At 44.3% G+C, this 25,033-nt stretch overlaps 3 protein-coding genes and 1 long non-coding RNA gene across 7 annotated transcripts in view; 3 read left to right on the plus strand and 1 right to left on the minus strand.

Moving 5' to 3' along the window:
- Positions 1-1,849, minus strand: part of LOC143509460 (uncharacterized) — a 9,344-nt gene extending 7,495 nt beyond the window's left edge. For 2 of the 3 annotated variants that reach the window (XR_013129677.1, XR_013129676.1), the window contains exons 1-2: positions 1,649-1,845; positions 1,335-1,518 (exon numbers count right to left, since the gene is read on the minus strand). This is a non-coding gene — a long non-coding RNA (uncharacterized LOC143509460). Of the gene's footprint in view, positions 1-1,334; positions 1,519-1,648 lie in introns of all 3 variants that reach the window. The other variant, XR_013129678.1, reaches the window with a different exon arrangement.
- On the plus strand, positions 1,398-10,039 carry entpd2a.2 (ectonucleoside triphosphate diphosphohydrolase 2a, tandem duplicate 2). Of its 2 annotated transcripts, none has more exons than XM_076998206.1 (9): positions 1,398-1,532; positions 4,468-4,585; positions 5,604-5,751; positions 6,090-6,249; positions 6,405-6,629; positions 6,888-7,157; positions 7,666-7,785; positions 8,541-8,675; positions 9,374-10,039. In XM_076998206.1, the coding sequence occupies exons 1-9, from the start codon at positions 1,413-1,415 to the stop codon at positions 9,575-9,577; spliced, it is 1,500 nt and encodes a 499-aa protein (XP_076854321.1). In that variant the 5' UTR covers positions 1,398-1,412; the 3' UTR covers positions 9,578-10,039. The 2 variants fall into 2 exon arrangements, with proteins under 2 accessions (XP_076854321.1, XP_076854323.1); XM_076998208.1 differs by lacking the exon at positions 1,398-1,532 and adding an exon at positions 3,269-3,363.
- Positions 10,040-10,141: 102 nt separating this feature from the next.
- Positions 10,142-18,023, plus strand: nelfb (negative elongation factor complex member B). The gene is made up of 13 exons (XM_076998205.1): positions 10,142-10,391; positions 10,946-11,106; positions 11,187-11,286; positions 11,370-11,600; positions 11,968-12,153; positions 12,320-12,432; positions 13,487-13,589; positions 13,884-13,979; positions 14,132-14,274; positions 14,402-14,508; positions 16,710-16,851; positions 16,937-17,045; positions 17,483-18,023. The coding sequence occupies exons 1-13, from the start codon at positions 10,254-10,256 to the stop codon at positions 17,639-17,641; spliced, it is 1,788 nt and encodes a 595-aa protein (XP_076854320.1). The 5' UTR covers positions 10,142-10,253; the 3' UTR covers positions 17,642-18,023.
- A 4,765-nt stretch (positions 18,024-22,788) lies between these two features.
- Positions 22,789-24,325, plus strand: LOC143509461 (lysophosphatidic acid receptor 6-like). The gene is made up of 2 exons (XM_076998209.1): positions 22,789-22,871; positions 23,259-24,325. The coding sequence occupies exon 2, from the start codon at positions 23,259-23,261 to the stop codon at positions 24,312-24,314; it is 1,056 nt and encodes a 351-aa protein (XP_076854324.1). The 5' UTR covers positions 22,789-22,871; the 3' UTR covers positions 24,315-24,325.
- The last annotated feature ends 708 nt before the right edge of the window (positions 24,326-25,033 follow it).

The raw sequence follows: 25,033 nt of genomic DNA on the forward strand, positions 1-25,033 counted from the left end.
ATTATTGTTATTTGTCAATGTTATTGTTAACATTGCTGTAAATGATTTGGCAACACTGTACCCTATACAGTCATGCTAATAAAGCTATATTGAATGAGAGAGAGAGAGAGAGAGAGAGAGAGAGAGAGAGAGAGAGAGAGAGAGAGAGAGAGAGAGAGAGAGAGAGAGAGAGAGAGAGAGAGAGAGAGAGAGAGAGAGAGAGAGAGAGAGAGAGAGAGAGAGAGACTTGTCATGCACAGTCAAGAAAGCTGATAGGTTTGTTTCTGATCACTGCTACTTCATCAGAATGATGTGATGTTCTACACTGATGGGCCTTTACACCCTAGACAAGCCCCTCTCCTCCTCGCTGTATTCACAGAGAGAAGCGCTTAAACATCATAACTGTCAGATGTTTGGTCTCTTCTATGTTACGAAGTGAATATGTTAGCAGGCAAAATGTATTAATTTAAGTAAAAACTAAAGAGCATGATAAAAATCGTTTTGCAAAAAAATAAAATGGCGTATAAATTTTTAAGCGTGAACATCAAAGTACATACCCATGCTTTTTGACCTGAAAGTATGACATACATTTCTTAGTGTTAATAGCATGTCTTTCACATTATAAATTTAACGAAATGGCTTTTATTAAGCATTTTGTTAAAAAGGTGTGGGTATTAAGCCTTTTCTATTATACATTTTAAAAGGTTCATTGCTTATCTAAATGTGTTATCTAGTGTTCCCTTTAAACAGTTCAGACGAATTTGGTCCGAACCCCTCGAGTTTTTCCTATGTTCGTGCTTTTGGTTTCTTAAGAACCACATCCGCATTTTGCACAGTAAATCGCTTTGGTTAGAACACTAGACGTATGTAGGAAAGATAGACCACGTTTACACAGAAAAACACACCACACGAACATGAGCAGCACGATTCATGGATGGAACTAGTTTCTTCATGCCCAGAAGACCCATGCTCCTCTATAAAATATCTCAAAATGAAACCATTTCATGTTTAAGTATGAAGCAGGTTATTTTTTAACCTTGCTCCAAACATGTCAGCATGTTATAGCAGGCGTAGCTACACTAGGCCTTTTGTTATAGTTTACATTTCCTGGTGGGATCAAATATTTTCATTCTCAAAATATTCTGCAGGTGTAAATTCAAATGCTCGGGAAAGCCAAAACGTGTCACCTTCTTGTATCTTCTAGCTGTGTTATCGAAGACAACAACATCACAGCTCATTGCTCGGGCCTCTGCCGCCTTCAGTAGGTTCACACTGACTAGTGCAAACGTCTGAAGCAGCTCGCGCTCACCGCCGTGCCCAGCCCAGCGCGCGCTACCACACACACAAACACACACCTTATCGTGCTGTTACCAACTTCACACAAGTCCACAAGACGGGTCGGCAAAGTCCACGGCTGCAACGAACCGCTCCGGATGGGTAACCAACTGCGCTTTCGAGTTATTGTCCCAGTTGGTCTTTTATTATTGGCAATTTTCTGCATTCTCCTGCTCACCATTAACACCGAAGATTTGGAGGGACCTGCGCAAAACATGGTAAACCCACTTCAGTTACATTCCAGTAGTTTGCTGTGGTCGGTGCCAGTCACACTAGAAGGCTTTGAATGGCCAGTTTTAGATGTAAACGAGCCCCGTAGACCACCTGCGTTTACCTGCTCCGAGACGCCGTGTAACGTGGTGCCCAAACGTCAAACGTCCACAGCGCCTCGCAGCTTTTCCTGCTTTGTGTGCGAAACAATTTAAATGCACATAATTGATTTAAATGCGCCTTATTAAGAACAGCTTACATAAAACAATAAATAATTTAATCACGATTACACGTGTTGTGCACGGGATAAATGCAACACAAATGCACTTTGTGCAAATTTACATCGTGATTTATTGGTATAAGCCTATAGAAATTAAATAAGCTAATTCGGATTGTCAATTAACTGGTCCTTTAATTATTTAATTAAAACTGGATCCCTCGCAATGTGTGTGTGCGGTGGTGGTTTCTAATCGGAAAATATTTCTTATTATAGCCTATATGTTATGAAACAATATTCATGCTCCCTGGCGTATTCACTTACCAGGAAACGTTTTGTAACAGGATGATTAAAAGATTCATTCACCGTGCTGTATTATTATGATGATATCTTATTGAAAACCTCTAGACCATGACGGCAACTATTGCCTCGGGGCAGAATATACCGCCTGTGGCCGTGTGTGTGTTGAACTGTTCGGACCGTGTGCACCTCCTTGGTCGTTGTCCTCACATAGAATAAAATCAGAACTAGCACAAAAGTTCATGTGAGCCCACCGAGGTCCTTTCATTTAACAAAGGCGATTTGAATGGAGACACTGCAGGAAAAGGAGACAGATCACATGTCTGGCCGTAGGTCTACAACACTTCACCCGTCTGCAGTGCCGCTTTCCATTTGTTTCAGCTTGACAACACATGTCAACTTGTAGCCCTGAAATGACTGATCTCTGAACAGGATTACGCTGTACTGGTACAGCTGGTGCAGATTGGACAGATAAGGGAATAAAACAATGCCAGCAGAGGCAATGCACATTACTGTTAATGACAAAGTGGAGATGGTTTCAGTTTATTTATAATCATATCTCCCTGCTTACTGTAAAACTACAAAATAAAATTCTAAAACATAAAATGGCCAACCTTACAGCAATCCTTGTCAAATATTTAAAAAAAGATCCACATTCAGTATTTGAATAGGTATTGAAGCATTTTAAATGCCTCTTGTTCTTGTTTTTAGTACCTTCCGTTTACACGGAACCGCTGCAGTCCACACACCTGAGGAAGCACCTCACTGATAATGGACCTTAAGACCAGGAGGAATCCTTAAGCAAACTAAGCCGAAGGGTGTGGGGTGGGAACCACGAACGCCACAGCTGCCGTGCTAGCATGTATCTTCTTGCCCGTGTTCCCCCACCGTGGTGCTGTTGTAGTCCTGATGAACGTGTTTCCAGCCCTGCCCTCGTGTTTTCCCCGTTGCAGTTGCTAGCAGACATGTAAACGGAGCTCCGTTAGCGTGTTGTGTCGCTCCTCACAAAGCCACATGTCACATTTTGGTTCAATGTGCCACATAGTTTTTTGCTTTCTTGTAACTATACACGTTGCAAACTCTTTTCCACCATCTCAACACGTGAGACATTTGCGCTCCAGACGGCTGATAATTATATATATATATATATATATATATATATATATCACTGGCCACTTTATTAGGTACACCTGTCCAATTGCTCATTAATGTAAATGTCAAATCAGCCAGTCACACGGCAACACCTCAATGCATTTAGGCATGTAGACATGGCCAAGACGATCTGCTGCAGCTCAAACCGAGCATCAGAATGGGGAAGAAAGGTGATTTAAGTGACTTTGAACGTGTCATGGTTGTTGGTGTCAGACGGGCTGGTCTGAGTATTTCAGTAACTGCTGATCTACTGGAACTTCACGCACAACCATCTCTAGGATTTACAGAGAATGGTCAGAAAAAGAGAAAATATCCAGTGAGCGGCATTTCTGTGGGCGCAAATGCCTTGTTGATGTCGGAGGTCACAAAATGAACTGATCTCTGAACGAACAAATCGTTGAGGCGGATGGGCTACAGCAGCAGAAGACCACACGGGTGACACTCAATTTGCACAGGCTCACCAAAATTGGACATTAGAGGATTGGTAAAAACATTTGATCTGGTCTGATGAGTCTCGATTTCTGCTGTGACATTCAGATGGTTGGGTCAAAATTTGGTGTCAACAACATGAAAACATGGATCCATCCTGCCTTGTATCAACGGTTCAGGCTGGTGGTGGTGGTGCAATGGTGTGGGGGATATTTTCCTGGCACACTTTGGGCCCATTAGTACCAATTGAGCACTGTGTCAAAGCCACAGCCTAACTGAGTATTGTTGCTGACCATGTCCATCCCTTTATGACCACAGTGTACCCATCTTCTGATGGCTACTTCCAGCAGGATAACGCACCATGTCATAAAGTGGGAATCATCTCGGACTGGTTTCTTAAACACAACAATGAGTTCACTGTACTCGAGTGGCCTCCACAGTCACCAGATCTCAGTCCAATAGAGCACCTTTGGGATGTGGTGGAACGGGAGATTCACATCATGGATGTGCAGCTGACAAATCTGCAGCAACTGTGTGATGTTGTCATGTCAATATGGACCAGACTCTCTGAGGAATGTTTCCAGTACCTTGTTGAATCTATGCCACGAAGGATTAAGGCAGTTCTGAAGGCAAAAGTGGGTCCAACCTGGTTCTAGCAAGGTGTAGCTGGTACTAGCAAAGTGGCTGGTGAGCGTATTTGAGAGAGATGTATAAAAACTGTAATGAAGTACACAGGGCTTCAAGAGTAATATGAAAAGATTGCCCCTTGTTACACTTATAGTTGATGTTATATGTATTTGGCATTAGATCTTCATGGAACCTTCATGTGGCTCTTCTGTTTGTAGTATGGCATCGTCCTGGATGCAGGATCTTCACACACAGCCATGTACATCTACAAGTGGCCAGCAGACAAGCAGAACGGAACCGGCATCGTGAGTCAGGACAGCGAGTGCCACGTAAATAGTGAGTGTGTGTGTGTGTGTGTGTGTGTGTGTGTGTGTGTGTGCGTGCAAGTGTGTTTGCGTGTGCGTGCGAGTGCCTGAGTGTGTTTGTGTGTGTGCGCAAGTGTGTTTGTGTGTGCGTGCGAGTGCCTGAGTGTGTGCAAGTGCGAGAATGTGTGCATTTGCATGCGTGTGTGCGTGCCTTTGTGTATGCGTGCAAGCGTGTGCGTTTGTGTGTGTGTGCAGATGGTCATTTGAAAGTGCTTTTTCCATTTTGATGGTTTCAATTCATGTTCTTATGTGATCGTGTCTCATTCTTCTCAAAAGGTCGAGTTCACACATTGCACAATAATTCGATACTTTCACATCCTATACACATTAGACATTACACAATAGACATATCCATAACTTATTTTTTCTTCTCATGGTGTCCTAAAACACACACACAACTGCTTCATTTGCAGAAGTGCTGTGAAAGTGCTATTCATTGAGGGAACTTTGTGCTTCATGGTGGCATCTATGGCGATTCCCCTGAACACGTTCTCATTCTTCGTGACTCACATTTTGGAGATATGCCGACCACAACGCTGCGTCCCTGTCATGACCCTGCATGGGTCTTGCTGACGAGGGGTTTTGCAAGGATGCACCTGGCATTTGAACTGTTTCTTCTCTCTTTCTTGGAAACTGCAAAACTGCTTTTAAGACAAGAGTTGTAACTACACATGTTCATTGTGTCTGATCAAGTAGTTGCACCACTTATTAAACCTGGAATGACAGCTGTCATTGTCATTGTCGCTTTCTTTAGTGTGTTACGGGTTCCTGTCCCAATCACAATGCTAAAGAATTCTGCTACATTTCGCATATGTGGTTTCTGAAAAGACTTCGTCACACGCAGAGATCGGCTCTTGCATCTTAAGAAAAACTGAGGTTAAAAAACAAAACGAATAGAAATGTACATGAAAATGCGGAAGGTAAATAAATCTAAAGTGTCTAAATTGTCTAAAGTGATCTGGACATGTTTTTGTTTGTTTGTTTTGTAGAAGGGATATCCAGCTATGCTGGCCAAAGAGGTGGAGCGGCCGGCAGCCTGGAGGAGTGTATGAACGAAGCTGTGAAGAGCATTCCTAAGAACAGACATAGGTCCACGCCGGTGTACCTCGGAGCTACAGCTGGGATGAGACTGCTGACGTGAGCTGCTCGGTTCTCGCTTTGCCAAAGGGCCTGAAACAGTGCTGACCAGTTAATCAGAATTACATCATGTGTTTGAATTAAAACGGAGGGAAATCCCTGTCATGATTTTGCATCTGAAGTCACTCTTACCTTATGATGACCGTCTTGAGATGATTGGAGAAGCTAGGACACGGATCCTGTGGAGTAATGTTGTGTTCTGAACCTCACTTGAACTGTTGCATTCTGTACCTGAACTGAAACGTTTGGTTTTAAGGAGTGGCCTGTTGTGTTCAAGCTGTGCATGACTGTGCTTCAGACGGCAGACTGTCTGTATGAACATGCGTTGTTTTCTGCAGTCTGAAAAACGCGACGGAGTCGGATGAGATTTTGAGAGAGGTGGAGGAGAAACTGAGAACGTATCCGTTTGACTTTAAAGGGGCCTCCATCTTGACTGGGCAAATGGAAGGAGCCTATGGCTGGATCACTGTGAACTATCTATCGGAAAATTTTATCAAGGTAAATGCATCAAACCTGTTTTAAAAGGTTTTGAAGGCTTCCTGACTGGACTTTTTATATACAGTATAAATTGCTCAGAAATTGGTGCAGATTACTAACCTGATCTCCTCTCTTCCGTCTCTGTGTGGTCCTGCCCCCACGTCTCCTCCATCCAGTATGGGTTTGTGGGCCATTGGCTGTCCCCTAACAAGCCGACGGTCGGTGCGCTGGACTTTGGCGGAGCCTCCACCCAAATTACATTTCAGACGGCCGACGTGGAGAACATCGACAACAAGGTGTCTCTGCAGCTTTACGGGCGAAGCTATCAGATCTACACCCACAGCTTCCTGTGCTATGGCAAGGACCAGATGCTTCGCAAACTACTGGCGCAGGTGGTGAAGGTAAAGGACTGGAGAACTTTCCTCAGAATGACTCCAATTGTGTATTTCATTGATAGTTGGTTATCTTAAGTGTCCTGGACATGCTAATGAGAGGGTTTGATAATCGAAGCTCATTCCGTGTTGTCTCTTTTTTTTTTTTTTTTCCTTGTAGATTATTCTTGAAGATTATTATCCATTTGTATTTAAGCAGTCACCGACATGCTGTTGTCTCTGTGTCTCTCCCTTTCAGTTTATCTCACTGTCTGTATTTTCACTCAGAATCAGGACTCAGATGGTGTTTTTATCCACCCGTGCTATCCAAAAGATTACAACGTCTCCAAGACACTAGACAAGCTGTTTGACTCGCCCTGTACCAGCACCGGCAAGCCCGTCCCATTCAACAGCAGCAGGAGGGTCCACATACAGGGCTCAGGGAACCACCAGCAGTGTCTGGGCAACATATCGCAGATCTTCTCCTTTGAGTCGTGCTCATATCCCAAATGCTCCTTCAACAACGTCTACCAGCCCAAAGTCACCGGCAGCTTCATGGTAGGAACTGATTCGGAAGCGTTATAAGGAAAAACTGCTGACAAGGACAAGAAAGAAAAAACGTTGGTTTGTTGAACCTCGGGGAGCACTGACGCTCCTGCTCATGTTTTTATGTCTGACATTCAAATCACTATTTACTCTGCCTAACGCCTTGGGAAACAAACGGTGGCAACGCTGAGCATTGCTGGCAAGTGGAACAGGGTTGGCTCAAGGCCTTTGTGCTATAGTCCTGTCATCATGGTTCTTATGTGATCATGTCATCTTTCTTTCTCTCCTTTTTCAACACCTTTTCATTCCTTTGAGGTCTGTCTCTTTGTATTTTTATACTCTTCTTGAGGTTCCTATATCCACGTCTGCCTGTTTAACACTCACTCACTCACCCACACACACTCTCTCTCTCTCTCTCTCTCTCTCTCTCATGTCTTAGAATAACAGTAAATAAAGATGACATCCTCAACTGTTTGTGGTGGACACAGAATTAAAAACTCTCTTGCTCTCTCTGTCACAGGCATTTTCAGCCTTCTACTACGCTTTCATGTTCCTGAAACAGACCACGGGAATCTTCGTCAATTCCCCCATGCTCCTGGAGAAAGCAGCAGACCGTGTCTGCAACATGACCTTCTCTGAGGTCCTGTCCTGTCCGGCTAAATTTGTCTCCTGCTAGTCTAAGATATCATTTTCTGTGTTTCAGCCTTTCAGTACCAAAACCTTCCCCCTTAGACCTTAGGGACATGCACAACAATTTTATCTGTGCTGAATTTTGTTATTTCAGATCGGAATTGGAATCGGTGTTTATTTGTCGAGTATGTACACACATGAATATGTACACACATGAATATGTACACACATACAAGGAATTTGTTTTTGGTCACAGTCACACAGTGCACAGCGACTGACAACATTACACAACCTGGACACATACCCACACCAGTAAACTTGGCACTTTATTGCAACATACAACTCTGCACATGTTAAGTGCATCCATAAAGGACACAGTGCAGACTGCATTAAATACGGAGTATAAATATAAATATGGAGTGTAGAAGAGTCACTGGTGATACCGTAGGTACAGAGTGTTTCTGAGTCACTATCACCAGATAAGAGTCGTGCAGTGCGGGAGTAGAAAGTTCAGAGAGCAGCGTGAGAGGACATCCCAGGTGTGGAGAGTTTGGGTGTAGGCCGTATCTAGAAGTTACGTTGTTATGTCCAACTGTTCATGAGTGTGATGGCGTGTGGGAAGAAGCTTCTCTGTAGTCTGGTGGTCATAGTCCCCAGTTGACAAAAACGATAAGACTGATTGAATCAAAAGAATTATAGATTGAATCAATCAGCCTTTGAATTTGATCTCCTTGACTGAAGATCCTTGATCTCTCCCGTTTACAGATGCTTGACAAGGTTCCCGAGCAGAAGATTCGCTTGCATGACTACTGTGCCACCAGCCTCTTCATGCAGGTGCTGATTCTCAAAGGCTATGGCTTTGACGAACTCACGTTCCCTGGCATCTCCTTCCAAAAGAAGGTAAGACCAGACCACAGGGTTCAGTGTCCACTAGGGTGATGACTTTTATACAACCTCGTTTCCCTGTATCATAATTTGATGAGCTTTCATTTAAGATTAAATAAAATATTACGTTCAAGGCAATTTGATTAAAAAAACCTCACGCACAAAATGATTTGACTGTCCTGGCTGACGGCGCACAGCGTTATACGATGTTCTGGAATTCTATACATTTCTCTGCTACATAAATTATTGCACAAGTCTGTTTCATGACTTATGTTATATACAGTATATATATATTAGTTAATACAATTACATAAAATGCCTACATAAATAACATTTCAAAGTGGTTTGTGCGTGACCTTTTTCAATATTTTAATGGAATAAACGTCATTTTAGTCATTAATAGGCAAAAGTTCATTCGTTCGTGCTACAGGAAATAATGTTTGAGAAAAAAAATCAAAGTCATCACCCTAGTGTCCACGCTGCTCAGGGTAACAGGGTTCGGATTAGATGGCAGCCATGCTGTCCATGGACATCAAGACCAGAAACAGAATCCGTTTATTGGCTCAGTGCAATAATGAGACAATCCTAAATATATAAGTAAAAATTTAACAAATGAATACAGTACATTGTACATAGTGTATTATTGGTTATTTAAGCCACCCAAATGTTTCTCTCCTCTGTGTTTGTAAAAGTTTGATTATTTGTTCCCGCAGGCAGGGGATGCCTCTGTTGGTTGGGCTCTGGGTTACATGCTGAGTCAGAGTAACCTGATCCCATCTGAGAGTTTACCACTGAGGAAGGCTCTCCGTCCAGGAGCCTGGACCGCCCTCATCTTCCTCTTGACGTCTCTGCTGGTCATAGCACTTGCATTTCTTCTGTACTTTACATGCAAAAATAATAAGAGTACCGGCCTTTAATGATGACTGAACATTGCTGTGATTTATGCAGGGTTTTATTTTGTATATTATGCACTGAACAGGTAGAAAAAAAAGGGGGGGGTTATGGACATAAGGCAAAATGTGATAGTGGAAATCATTTGTATTTTGGTTGTAAAACGAAAAGTGCAATACTTTTTAAGGTAAAGTAAATATATTCTGCACTGTGATCATTAAATGGATTGAGAATGCTATTTTGTTCACTGTCTGCATGCATTTTTGGAATCAGCAAAGGGTGGGTAGTTTATATTTAACTGGAATTAGGTTAAAATATTTTTCATGAAATTGTTAGAATTGTTTATGGTACATTAAAAATTATTACTTCAGACATGCAGTTTATATATCAGTCATGAAATCTTTGGAAAACACATTACTTGGTTCCATTTGTAATGAATAAAAACTGTTTTTTAAATTTGTCTATTAAATGCATATATTTTGTTGTCATCTTTTGTTAATGAATTCATTGTTATACCCTGAACTGTGTAGAATGAAACCTAGGAACGTTTTTTCAAGCAGGAACCATTTATCGAGGGCCAACACTGCGAGGGAGGATTTGTCGCGCGCTCAGGAAGTGTGCGAGTAGATTTTCCTCCGATGGACGCTAGCGCTCGGTACCGTTTTCACCGCTCTAGTTAATTTGGCGCCGTTCTCCGCCAGCATGACCGCGCCCACAGACACACACCTCGCCTCAAAGATGTTCGCGGGGTTGCCCGAGCTGGGAATATCCAACGGTGAAGATCTCAAGGAAACTCTGACGAACTGCACAGAACCTCTGAAAGCCATTGACCAGTTTCAGGTATGCTAGGCTAGGCTAGGCTAGGCTATGTTACACTAGGCTGGGATATGTTAGGCTAGGCTAGGCTAGGCTATGTTATGCTAGGCTAGGCTATGTTATGCTAGGCTAGGCTAGGCTATGTTATGCTAGGCTAGGCTATGCTATGCTAGCGGGTAACCTGTCTCGTCCAGGTTCAGTCGCGCTATTAATGCGCTATTTTGAGTCGGGCGTGCAGTTTGAATAGCTCACATTGAGCTGTGAACGCGTTAAACGTTTATTAATCCGTGATGGTTCAATCAGAAACAGCAGCTAAGCTACACAGCTAGCTAGACGTAGCTAACTTTGCTAGCTTGCTAAACCATAAACTGTTAATGTTATGATATTTATGATGGATCTGCGTGATATCTGAATACGAGCATACGGATGTAACTCAACGTCTTGGGCCGTTTTACAAATTTGACGCAAATTAAACCTAAACCTAGTCTAAAACCTGTAGTGGTGCTTTAACCTCCACACATCAGGTTAGTGGTGGACTCATCCAAGTGTGGGACTCCGTCCCTGTGTGTTGATTTCAGATGGAGAATGGCATTCTGTTGCCCACCTTGCAGTCTGCGTTACCTTTTCTGGATCTTCACGGTACGCCACGCCTGGAGTTCCACCAGTCCGTATTTGACGAACTTCGAGAGAAGCTGATGGAGCGTGTTGCTGTCATAGCGGAAGGCAGTGATGAGGACAGGTGTGTGCACAGCTGGAAGCTCAAAAGCTCATTCTTCTCGATATGGTTTCAAAATAGCTAATATTCTGACTGTAATGTAGATACAATAAGCTGGAGGAACTTCTAGAGAAGAGCTTTCCACTGGTTAAGATGCCCTCCATACAGCCTGTCGTCATGCAGGTGATGAAACATCTTCCAAAGGTAAGGGTTTCATGCCCTCTGGAATCAGTGGCCGGGGATGACTGGCCTGTATCTTTGCCTCACTTGTTCCTCCTCTCACTCAGGTTCCTGAGAAGAAGCTGAAGCAGGTCATGGCTGATAAGGACCTGTACAAGGTCTGCGCGGTGGAGGTGAAGAGGCAGATCTGGCAGGACAACCAGGCTCTGTTTGGCGACGAGGTGTCTCCGCTGCTTAAGCAGTACATCGTGGAGAAGGAGGCGGCTCTCTTCAGCACCGACCTCTCCATCCTGCACAACTTCTTCAGCGCTTCACCCAAGACCCGTCGGCAAGGGGAGGTGAGAGCCGGAGATCGGGGCGACGGTTTTTATTTTCACCCAGGGGTATCGGACCACAGTCTTACCAGCCTGATCACTGTACACAAACATACTGTGGGACTCTCTGAGCCGGTGGTGGATTATCACACTGCAGGTTTACTCTAGAGGTCAAAGGATATTTTCCTGGTTTTTGTCGCTGCTGGTAGTTTTCCATAGAGCACACATATTCAAATCATAACCTTTGAGGTGCTGTGGGTTTCTAAATATGAAAATAAGTAAAGGTCTAGTGCTGGAAATGTAATGTAAGGTTCACGGTGGATTATGTGGTGTTGTGTGTTTTCCCTTGAGTTGACCCAGCAGCGTATGAACATGGCGAGTCTCCCTGCAGGTTGTGCAGAAGCTAACCCAGATGATCGGGAAGAACGTGAAGCTGTATGACATGGTCCTGCAGTTCCTGCGCACGCTCTTCCTCCGCACGCGCAACGTGCACTACTGCACCCTGCGTGCCGAGCTTCTCATGTCCCTCCATGACCTGGACGTCAGCGAGATCTGCTCCGTGGACCCCTGCCACAAGGTGGGATCCTCTCGTTCGCCTCCGCCCGCGTCCTTTAAAGATCTGCGGCCAGGTGTGTGGTGCAGCTGCCCGTGTACCGGTGCCTGGACCTCACGTCGGGCAGCGCTGGGCGCAGTCGAGGGGGAAATGTCACGAAGGTGCTGCGTTTCTGTCTGTCGTCCTGCAGTTCACCTGGTGCTTGGACGCCTGCATCAGGGAGAAGTTTGTGGACGCCAAGCGGGCTCGAGAGCTGCAGGGCTTCTTGGACGGTGTGAAGAAAGGGCAGGAGCAAGTGCTGGGGTATGATGTGCTGGGGTATGACGTGCTGGGGTATGACGGTGCTGGGGTATGACGGTGGTGGGGTATGATGGTGGTGGGGTATGACGTGGTGGGGTATGATGGTGGTGGGGTATGATGGTGGTGGGGTATGACGTGGTGGGGTATGACGTGGTGGGGTATGACGTGGTGGGGTATGATGGTGGTGGGGTATGACGTGGCGGGCTGGTGTCGTATGACGTGGTGGAGTATGATGGTGGTGGGGTATGACGTGGTGGGGTATGATGTGCTGGGGTATGACGTGGCGGGCTGGTGTGGTATGACGTGGTGGTATATGATGGTGGTGGGGTATGACGTGGCGGGCTGGTGTCGTATGACGTGGTGGAGTATGATGGTGGTGGGGTATGACGTGGTGGGGTATGATGTGCTGGGGTATGACGTGGCGGGCTGGTGTGGTATGACGTGGTGGTATATGATGGTGATGGGGTATGACGTGCTGGGGTATGACGTGGTGGGGTATGACGTGGCGGGCTGGTGTGGTATTATGTTCTGGGGTATGACGTGGTGGGGTATGACGTGGCGGGTTGGTGTGGTATTATGTTCTGGGGTATGACGTGGTGGGTTGGTGTGGTATTATGTTCTGGGGTATGATGTGGTGTGGTATGATGTGGTGGGGTATGATGGTGCTGGGGTATGATGGTGGTGGGGTATGACGTGCTGGGGTATGACGTGGCGGGCTGGTGTGGTATTATGTTCTGGGGTATGACGTGGTGGGGTATGACGTGGCGGGTTGGTGTGGTATTATGTTCTGGGGTATGACGTGGTGGGGTATGACGTGGCGGGTTGGTGTGGTATTATGTTCTGGGGTATGATGTGGTGGGGTATGATGTGGTGGGGTATGATGGTGCTGGGGTATGATGGTGCTGGGGTATGACGTGCTGGGGTATGACGTGCTGGGCTGGTGTGGTATTATGTTCTGGGGTATGACGTGTGCCCGGGAGATTGTGGGTGCGTTTCGTGACAGGTTGGCACTGTGGCACTGCACTGTGGTCACGCCCTTTATGCCCGTGTCTTTCAGAGATCTCTCCATGATCCTGTGTGACCCGTTTGCCAGTAACACCTTGGTACTCAGCACAGTGAGGAACCTGCAGGAGCTTCTCAGTCAAGACGCGTTGCCCAGAGTAAGAACTCCAGCCTGGAAGTGTAGCAGCTTCATGGAAGAGAAACTACAATCACTTCTGTTGTATCAAGCCCACTGTATCCACTTTATACAAAAGGGCAAAAATGGATCGTACACCCTTGTATTGCATATGACTTTAAACATTCTGTGATTCCATTTTCAATATTTAAAAACCTTATCGAACTGTGTGTGTATGTTTGCTGTCGGGGTTTGACGGTGTGTGCGTTTGTGCGTGCGTGTGTGTGCGTTTGTGCGTGCGTGCGTGTGTGTGTGTGTGTGTGTGTGTGTGACGCAGGACAGCCCAGACCTGCTGCTGCTCCTCAGAATGCTCTCACTGGGTCAAGGAGCCTGGGACATGATTGACAGTCAGGTCTTCAAAGAACCTCGTCTGGTGAGATCTTCCATCACTGCTGGCTCCATCCCAGAAGAGCCTGGAACACCCTTTGTACGATTTATAATGGTGCTGAATCAAGTTATAGATTAGCATGTTTTTGTTTGTTTGTTTGTTTGTTTGTTTGTTTGTTTTCCCCATGCTGACATTAGGAGCTGGAGGTTGTGACCCGTTTCCTGCCGGCCATGATGTCCATAGTGGTGGACGACTACACGTTCACAGTGGAGCAGAAGCTCCCTAATGAGGAGAAGACCTCGCTCACGTACCCCAGCACGCTGCCCGAGACCTTCACCAGGTACACGCACCACACAGCAGCCCAACGCTCTTCACAGGCACGGCCACACAGACGCAGGGCAGTTTCCTCATCTGGGTTTCCTCATCTGGGTCATGTGGGTTTTTGGTGTCATTTGTTTCTTTCCCAGGAATCTCCAGGACAACAGAGTCGCCTGTGAGATGGGACTTTATTACGTGCTTCATATTGCTAAGCAGAGGAATAAAAACGCCCTTCAGAGGCTGCTGCCTGCTCTGGGTAAGACGACCGTGCTGTCAACAACGTGTGCGTGTGCATGTGTAGCTTATAGTCATTGGATTCCTATTTGTTACTGTGATCATTAGTGCAATGGTGTTACTGCAGTGAAAATTCACTTTTAAATTAACGTGTAAATGGCCCCATACATATTAAAATATCTATTCCATCATTTACTGAAAACATACATAAAAATGTAACACATTGGTAATTTTCTACGAGATGGGAACTGCGTGATCGCACCAAGTAGATGAATCTCGGCAGAGCAGGAACATTGCATCTCCTCAGTCTGTAGCTTCTTCCTTAAGAGCGCCTACATTTTTTTATCTCTTATAGCAAAAGGTTCTGGCATTCTGGGCACGCCCAAGCTAGCCTTCCTCTCTGTGTAAGCTCCTCCTCTTCCTCAGCTACAGAGCAGGCAGTCACTCTCACTCCAAACACACCAGACACTCCAAACACACAGAAACACCACACACACCAGACACTCCAGACACACCAGACACACCAGTAGGGCTGTCCACGACCAAGGATTTTTTTGGTCGACCAATGGTAGTCATTTACTCCGACTAATCGACCAATCGACCCCCTCCCCCCCTAAAAAAAATCCCATTTTGACCGGGATACACATTTGTGAAGTTTTATCTTTAATGCCGGGCTGCCGCATCTATGCGCATTTACCACTAACGCCAGGAGTAACCTTGTGTGACTAACAATGTTTCCTGGTTCATCTAAACACTAGGTCTATAGCCTACACAAAAATCGGTTATCTGCTCAGTTCTTCTCCCAGTCGAAGAGTTCGCGGCAGAGCGACCCTTTTTTCCGCGGGGATTCTAAACTCTGCCATTACTTCGCTGAGTCTCTCTTATGTTAGCAGCTGTGTGGCTCACTCCCAACTCTAGCTCCCAGCACGAATGAATGCATTCGGCACTTATCAGAAATAAAATGCGCTGTGACCGTCATGTAACTTTCCATCTGGTTAGTCTATATATCCGTTGTGAAGCTGAGTGCTTTAGTTTTCGATCTTGCCCTGAAGTGTTTGTTTTGTTTTGCTGTATTTGCTCTTAACCGCGTGCATCACTGTTTCACGTCTAACCAGGCTATATCCGGGCTCGAGGCATTCAATTAGATTTTTAAATCCCTCACCACTGCCGATATTCACAGGTCGCATGTCCAGCGCTGTCCTTGTCAAACAAATCACCAACGGTAAATTCGTGTCACGTCTTCCTTTGTCACGCCGTTGAAATTAAAAGTCCCAGAAGCCCTTTGACGAGACGCAGCTTTTTTCCATTCAACCAATCGACCAATGGAATTTGGTCGACTAGTAATTTTTTTGGTCGACCAACGATTAATCGATTATTTGCCGTCAGCCCGACACTCCAGACACTCCAGACACTCCAAACACACAGAAACACCACACACACCAGACACTCCAAACACACCAGAAACACAACACACACCAAACACACCAGACACTCCAAAATCACAGACACACCAGACACACAGAAACACCAGGTCTTTGAAATACATCTGCAGAACGGCTGCATGTGCAAAACTGTGTCTCGCGTGCACATGGTGTAATCCGCACAAGTTTCTTTACTGTTGGACGGGTTCAGGTATTTAGGCATCTAATCCTTCCTTGTGAATCATGAAATTGAAATTCATATACAACTCATTTAAAGAAAAAGCATCATATATCATATGGTAAAACGGTAATACATGCCAGCAACCCACAGAAGAAATGAACTATGTGCTACCATGGTGGTGTTTGCTGTCACATTAAATCTGTCAGTAGGTTTTATACATTTGGCCCAAAGTCAGATCCTATATTATAAACACCACGATTGGTCTCTAGTGATCGTATCTCTCTCTCTCTCTCTCTCTCTCTCTCTCTCTCTCTCTCTCTCTCTCAAACTCACTCTCTGTCTGTATGTCTCTCTCTCTCTCTCTCTCTCTCTCTCAAACTCACTCTCTGTCTGTATGTCTCTCTCTCTCTCTCTCTCTCACACTCTTTCTCTCTCTCTGTCTGTATGTCTCTCTCTCTCTCTCCCACTCTCTCTCTCTCTCTCTCTCTCTCCCACTCTCTCTCTCTCTCTCTCAAACTCACTCTCTGTCTGTATGTCTCTCTCTCTCTCTCCCACTCTCTCTCTCTCTCTCTCAAACTCACTCTCTGTCTGTATGTCTCTCTCTCTCTCTCTGTCCTGCAGTGGAGACCTATAATGATATGGCGTTTGGAGACATTTTCCTCCATCTTCTTACGGGCCACCTCACCCTTCTCTCTGATGAGTTTGGCACAGAGGAGTTCTGCCACACTGTTTTCGACAACTTCCTGCTCACCTCGTTCTCAAGGTGGGTGTTTTCTCCAGCGTTTGAAGGCGTGGCGTCCCCATGACCCTTTTAGGGCACCGTAATGAGTGCTGTCGTTTGTGTCCAGTAAGGAGAATGTGCACAGGCACACGCTACGCCTGCTGCACCATCTTCACCAGAAGGTGCACGCGGCCTCCATGGAGACGCTGATGAAAACCCTTGAACCTCCCAAACAGGTGAGTACAAGCCGTGTACATTAGCAGTATGTATTGTAAACAGGTTCTGTATAGAGCACGGTTGCCAGTGTAAACCGGCTGTAAACTGGTTTGGCTTGGTATGGTCTGGTATGATGCAACTAAACTGATACACTCGTAGCCATGTAGTGGCATAAAGTTAGATGAATTTATTACAATGAATTATTGTTCTCTATTGGTTGTCATATTTGTATTTCATGAATGCCTGTTTATGCTTTCTGTTATTATTAATGTCAAACTCAAGATAAAAGCAGTTTTCATTTCTAGGTGTCAATGATGTATAATAAACAAAATGAATAAAATCTTCCTCTCAAATACTCTACCCGTCTACTCAATGGGGTCTGTGTTAAAGTCAGTGGCCACTAGGTGGCGCCTTTTGCTCAGTGAGTTTTGTTAAACCTCTGCGTTGTGGTCCACAGAGCAGTGATCCGGTGAAAGAGCTCTACTCGCAGCTGACGGAGAAGCTGGAAGCTTCCAAGCGGAGTCCGTCCGAGCCCGAGGAGGCTGCGCCCCTGGACCTCGGCCTCCACCCGGTCACTGTGCCGGCCATGCCGTCCACCCCGACCACGCCCGTCTGAGTTGGGCCTCGCCGGTCCCGTGCCCAGGCGATGAACAGCCCTGGACTAAAGACGCAGGAAGGCCGATCACGCTTCTCCAGTCTGTTTCCAGTCTGACCAGTGTGTTCTGGTCATTGCTTTGGATTGTGTTTGTGTTTTTTTTTTTTGTTACATTTTTTTTTTATTATTAGCCAGAGGTTTTAAAAAAAACCTTCTCCTGTTTCAGAATAGCTACTTTGATCTTTTTGGTGTGAATGAATATTTTATGAACCTGTGCGTTGTTTTCATTCAAAAGGATATGAACCTATTTTTGTACAGCAGTTATCGTGACTGAATGTGTATGGTGTAGATTTGCACTGTACTTGTAGCCAGCCTAGTTGTAAATAAAAGTTCTTTGAGAATGTTTCAGAGTTTTTGCGTTTTATTTTAAGAATCACATTTTAACTGCAAAATATGGTTTATTTGTGTCACTGGCATCATTTCCTCTGGTTCTGCTAATAGAGGAAGCTGGAGAGTCCCGACTCTATCTGTACTTTCTAGGAAAGACCGTCACCCTGGACGAGGTGTTTGGGCTCATGAAGCTTCTGTTCACACAGCTCCACGCTCTTCCTGGGCAGGTGGGGAGTGTCCGTAACCCCTGACCCTTTCATCATGTAAGCAGTGGTCATGAGTTTTATATTCAGTCTTATGTGCTTGGAGTTGCTTGACGGCTCAAATGAAATAGCCTGACCTTATTTCAGCACTACTGCAAGTACTATTGTTCAGTTGGTATAATATCCAAGATTATTAAAATAACGTTTTGCCAGAATGTTAGATCTACACTCACTGGCTACTTTATTAGGTACTCCTGTCCAACTGCTCATTGATGCAAATGTCGAATCAGCCAATCACATGGCAGCAACTCAATGCATTTCCATTTAGGCATGTAGACATGGCCAAGACGATCTGCTGCAGAAGAAAGATGATTTAAGTGATTTTGAACGTGACATGGTTGTTGGTGTCAGACGGGCTGGTCTGAGTATTTCAGAAACTGATGATCTAATGGGATTTTCAAGCACAACCATCTCTAGGGTTTACAAAGAATGGTCAGAAAAAGAAAAAATATCCAGTGAGCGGCATTTCTGTGGGTACAAATGCCTTGTTGATGCCAGAAGTCAGAGGAGAATGACCAGACTGGTTCGAACTGATAGAACAGCAATAGTAACTCAACCAGTCATTACAGCCGGGGCACGCAGAAAAGCCTCTCTGAACACAAAACACATTGAACCTTGAGACAGATGGGCTACAGCAGCAGAAGACCACACCGGGTGCCACTCCTGTCAGCTAAGAACAGGAAACTGAGGCTACAATTCGCACAGGCTCACCAAAATTGGACAATAGAAGATTGGAAAAACATTGCCTGGTCTAATGAATCTCGATTTCTGCTGCAACATTCGGATGTTAGTTCAGAATTTGGCGTCAACAACATGAATGCATGGATCCATTCTGCGTTGTATCAACGGTTCAGGCTGATGGTGGTGGTGCAATGGTGTGGGGAATATTTTCCTGGCACACTTTGGGCCCATTAGTACCAATTGAGTATCGTGTCAACACCACAGCCTACCTGAGTATTGTTGCTGACCATGTCCATCCCTTTATGACCACAGTGCACCCATCTTCTGATGGATACCACCAGCAGGATAACGCACCATGTCATAAATCACAAATCATCTCAGACTGGTTTCTTGAACACGACAATGAGTTCACTTTGAGCAATAGAGCACCTTTGGGATGTGGTGGAACGGGAGATTTACATCATGGATGTGCAGCTGACAAATCTGCAGCAACTGTGTGATGCTATCATGTCAATATGGACCAGACTCTCTGAGGAATGTTTCCAGTACCTTGTTGAATCTGCTACGAAGGATTAAGGCAGTTCTGAAGGCAAAAGGGGGTCCAACCCGATACTAGCAAGGTGTACCTAATAATGTTATTGTTTTCCTGTGATGCTACTCAAGTAGATAATTTTATTGATAATTTCACACTAATGCTTGAATTTTTGTGTGTTTTCTAATGCACTATCTCTGACACCTTACACAGGAATTGAAAGTCTATATAGCAAGGTGAAGAGTAGCGTAAGGAACCGAGAGACGTATGGGGGCCCAAAAACAGGACAAAACACACTTACCAAAATCACTCGCTATTTCCTGTAATGCCTTTTTTAAAGAAGGGTTCGAAGTGCTTTAATTTCTGTCTTTTAAAAGTCATTTCTTTGGTTTGTTGGCTAATATTGAACGAGAAGTTCTTCTTCAGCAGGGCTCCTGCAGCAGGACCTCTTAGAAACACCTGAACAGGTGTCCTGTTCCTCCGCACCTCTGACCTGCAAACCTCTGCCTCACTCACGTAAAGAAACAAACACTGAGTAAATACTACATTGTTTGTCTATAAAAATAAATATGTTGTGGGGCAGTCATGGCCTGGTGGTAGGGAACTGGTCTTGTGACCGGAGGGTCATGGGTTCGATTCCCAGACCTGAGGCCATGACTGAGGTTCCCTTGAGCAAGGCACCTAACCCCAACTGCTCCCCGGGCGCCGGGCTAGGGCTGCCCACCGCTCTGGGCACGTGTGATCCACAGCCCCCTAATCACTAGTGTGTGTGTGTGTGTGTTCTAACTGCACAGATGGGTAAAAACTGGAGGACAAATTTCAATTGTGGTGAAAAACCACAATTGAAAAAATATGGCACATTTAATTACATAAATAACAGCCATGATATAATAATCATGTTAAGGGCAACATAAAACCTGTATGAAATGATAAGGAAGTAAGTACTTACGTACTTAGGAAGTATGTACTTACGTACTTAGGAAGTATGTATTTTGTTGGCTTACTCGATGTATCGTCAGTACATTGACATATTTGGTCATTGTTGGCTAACTGGTTTCAGATGCTTCAGGATGTTGAGTGAGAAGAATATCACTGACATATTCTACACCGCACTGAACTTGCTCAGATGGGATGTGTATATACACACGTGATCGTACCCAGTAGAAATGTTATCTCTATATATTACGGCTACAGTAATTACTAAAATGCACAGTACAGAAGTAGATCTCTTCTAGTCCAGCAACCCGGATATGGATTTTGAGCTGGTAAAAATAGACCAGGCATATCAGTGGCCAAAAATGGATATTGTTTACCTTACTAGAATGTGGAAGCAAAACTAGCTCTATCTTCATAGATAGTTTGGGCTCATCTTTAGATTTGGTTTGCTGGTTTTAATGCTTATTATTTTAAATGTTTTCAAAAAAGGTCCAAAGTATAAACACAAAACAGTGACAGAACCCTTCTCACCCCTCCGGTAGTGGTTGTTGCAATCATGCCAGTGTGAAAAATGGGCTATTTATTACTCCTGTGTAGAATATGTGATTTTAAAAAGGTCATAAACGGTAATGACAGTGGAAGTTCCCTAAGTGGACAGTAGACGTTCCCTCGCTTTGGGTGGGGCGCTGCCTTGTGTGGCTTAGACCCGGGACAGGAGCTCCTGCCTGGGTCTGCCCCCCACCACAGTCTTGGCACTCCACCGTGTCATCTCCACGTGTGCACCACCTACAAATGAAACAACCTAAAGTGCATCTCACTGAATTCCGGATGCAAGTTTTTCTAAGTTTATGCAAATTTAGCCTCTTTTACTTGTGGGCACCAGCTGCTTCAGAACTTATAGTGTTCCCCTGTGGGTAATCTGTTACCTGGTACACATGAGTGAGTGAGTTACAAAACAGGCCCATAAAGTGCCTCTCATCTAGAAATTCTGTATTAATTAATCTTTTAAGGCAGATAATCTAAGTCAGAATATATCCCAGTACCGCAGCATAAGTTTACTGCACCAGTTTAGAGATGCCAGTCAACCTAACATGCACGTGTGGGAGGAAACCCACCCGGGCACAGGGAGAACCTATCATCTCCTCACAGGCAGTAGCTGAGACAGGACTCCATCACAAGTCACTGAAGCTGGTGGTTAGCAGTACTAAGAGATTCCTTGGGCCCATACAGGCTAATGATGTAATCTTGTTATTGGACCTGATCTTCAGTCCAGCATGATTTGAAGAGAGCCATTTGGCCTACATTGCACATAAAGAGGAAGAAACATGTCTGTGAAGTGGAAACAGTGTTGACTAGATGATCAAAGTAAATACATTTTATTATAATACTCAAAGGTATTTCCTTTTTTTGTGATGGCCTACGTCTGTACTGATGGAGCCTAACTCATTTGTACACAAAGAATGTAGGTGACATTAAAACATTTTAAGAACCTATCTAGGATTTACAAATGACAAAATCTCTGGGCCTGATGTTTTGCATAATAAAAAGGGTCAAGGTGTATCCTTTATTAAACATTTGCTCAAATGATTAGACATATTCTTTAGTCAGATAAGGTAATCTGGTAACAGCTGTGAAAGAGTTGTGAAAGAGTTCATTCACTGTCTTCATCTCTGTGTCGTTTAATGGAATTTGGTTTTACCAGAGCTTTTGCAGTAAATTTCACTTCCAGTAAAAAAAAAAACTTCCTGCGTTCATTTTCTGGTTTTGGGACACTTTCCTCAAACAGGACAAGGAAATGTAATTATACAAAATGAAACGGACCAAATGTCTTTCCAAGAAATAGTGTTTATAATAGCTAGTTATCTTGTCCACACGGTTCCCTACACAGGCACAATGAAGCTGTTGCCAGTATGAGTGTAACCCCTGGAGAAGATGGTGGTGTAGATGTTTGCAGTATGAGCTGTGCATGCACACCTATGCAGACACTTCACACACATCCTCCACACAGATGTTGCATCTCGTTCACCACAGACACTTTCTATTTGTACGTTTATGATTCACATCGAGAATGTGCATCACTTGCGAAGTTGCTCACAAATTAATTATATTAGCCACATCAAATTAAATGTCCCAGATTCAGATTTCCGTTCATTTGTCCGTCTTTAGGTTAATAGTTAACACCTAACCTTAGTTGTCTTGTCACATGGTTCTCTCTATAGTCACAATGAAACTGTGACCAACACTAGTGTAATCTCTGGGAAGGTGTTGGGGATGTTGGTACTGAGGTGTTGGTCCTCACGCGCGTGTGCAGACACTTCTTCATTAACGCATCCTCCACACAGTTATTTATATGAACATGAAACCCCAGCAGACAGGAAGTCATGCGACGTCTGCACGGGTGAGTGCTCACTAGCCTAACCAACAACCACAACCTGAATCCATTTACACGGTAAGCAACTCAAATGTATTTAAACTATTATATTTTATACTTTATATAATGTACAGTTCTAGCTCTTTTTTTTTTTTTTTTACTTTTTAAATGTAAAGATGCAAACTGCAACAAAAGCAATGAGAATATGTAAATTTGTAAGAAGCAACAGAGCTACTAGCAATATATCTATAGAATGCGGGCTTTGGTCATCGTAAGTGTAGCAGACTATTAATGAAAAAGGTCTCTAAATACGTTATGGTTTTATCATAAATGTTTTAACACAGCAGCATTAATCACTTTTATTCTTGAGTAATGTGCATGTTCTATATGTGTAGGAGATTATGGTGTTTCTCTTGCACTGGGTTCCATTAACGAGCTTTCTTTACTTGAATTTGCCTTCTGTAGATGAACGTCACAAACGTCACCGGCCAGGCTGATGGTTCATGTCAGGTAGAGCCCCAGCACATGTTCGTCCCTGTGGTCGTCTGTCTGGTCCTTATGCTTGGCCTCTTCCTCAACATCTTCAGCATGTGGGTGTTCTGGTGCCGCACGCCACAGTGGAAGGCAGGCACGGTTCTCCAGTTCCACTTGGCCATCAGCGACGTCATCGTCTGCCCCCTGGCGCCCCTCATCGTCGTTTATTTTGTTCAGGAACAACAACAGATTTTGACGAGACCGATATGTTGGCTCAAAATTATATTAATAACGGTCCACTTCTATGGTAGCATCCTCTTTCTTACTCTCATAAGCATACATCGTTACGTGTCTGTGGTGTACCACAGTCAGGACTCTCGAATGAAACAAAAAGACTTTGTTCAGAAACTCTGCCTAGCGGTCTGGGTAGCGATGCTTTTAAATGGGATGCTTTCTGCGTTTCTTTTGGACAGCAATAGCACAACAGAGAATATCACGCTATGTTCTGCCTTTCACCTGGGACAAAACACTGACTTGTATTTCGCCTTCAACTTCATTATAATTGTTTTGGGATTCCTTATTCCTTTCACAGTGCTGGTGGTCTGCTACAGCCGTCTGGTCAGGTCTGTGTCTGGCATCAGTGTTTGCCACCAGAAAGGCAAGCTGATAAAGAGCAAGTCACGCAAAATGGTCACTATTTGCCTGGTGATATTTGGCCTCTGTTTCATGCCTACGAACGTGATTCGCATTGTGACTATAGTGGTGAAGAAATGGTTTCCAAACAAGTGCACAATTCTTTTGCACGTGGAGACAGCATACTATGTGGCATGGATCTTTTCTTTAGTTAACTGCTGCCTAGACCCTCTCATATATTGCTTCGCCTCACAGAAATTCACAAAGGCTCTTCGCAGTTCCCTGAGAAAGATCGGGGTTGGTGTCCGAACAGCTCGGCAAGACATAGAACAAGACAGCGGTCTGACCACACATATCGACCCTGCTGCAGGGACAATTAAAAGGGAAACTATGGCCTTCACTGACACTCTCTGACAAAAGTTTACTTTTACTGTATTTAAGAGATCCTCTTATTCAGATTGAAGTACCAAAGTGTTCTGTCGTCTTCTCAAACAACATATCCTAGCCAGTACAGTCAAAGACGTTAGAAACGAACTAGAATTCTGTCAACACTGTTACTTAGAAAGAAAGTACAATACGCACAATACCAAATTTGAAGTGTTAATCAACCAAAGTGCAGAATTAGCCTCAAAGTTGCCAATATCACCTTTCAGTTTCGGACACTCGACATCTCCTCCAGCTTCTAGAGGCTACAGGCCAGGGAGCTCCTCTATCTATCTTAAAGAATTCACCATATGTGCTGTAATCTTCATTGGTGTAAAGCCTCAGCCCAGGGGTGGAGGGTGTGGTTGCTGAGAGCCATTTTGTTTTGTGTATTTTAGTTCAAAATATATCAAATATCAAAAGATGATAAAATATATGAGAAACGTGTAATCCATCACGTAAACTGTATGGAATTATAGCTCATACAAAGAATGACATAAAGGAAAAAAATACCTAAGTGATGTATTTTTTATAACTCTTCAAAGTGAAACATACAATAGGAAACACACACGTTTCTGCCTTCATCCCTCCTGCTCCCCAAAAAGGAAACTCAGGGTGTCGGAATTCAATATTACCTGTAATGAGAAAAAGGAACAGAAAGCTCTAAGGACATGTTGAACAACCACGTTTTAGCTGTGTGCCAGTTCTGG

The sequence above is a fragment of the Brachyhypopomus gauderio genome, chromosome 3 (genome assembly GCF_052324685.1).
Source record: "Brachyhypopomus gauderio isolate BG-103 chromosome 3, BGAUD_0.2, whole genome shotgun sequence".
Taxonomy (NCBI): Eukaryota; Metazoa; Chordata; class Actinopteri; order Gymnotiformes; family Hypopomidae; genus Brachyhypopomus; species Brachyhypopomus gauderio.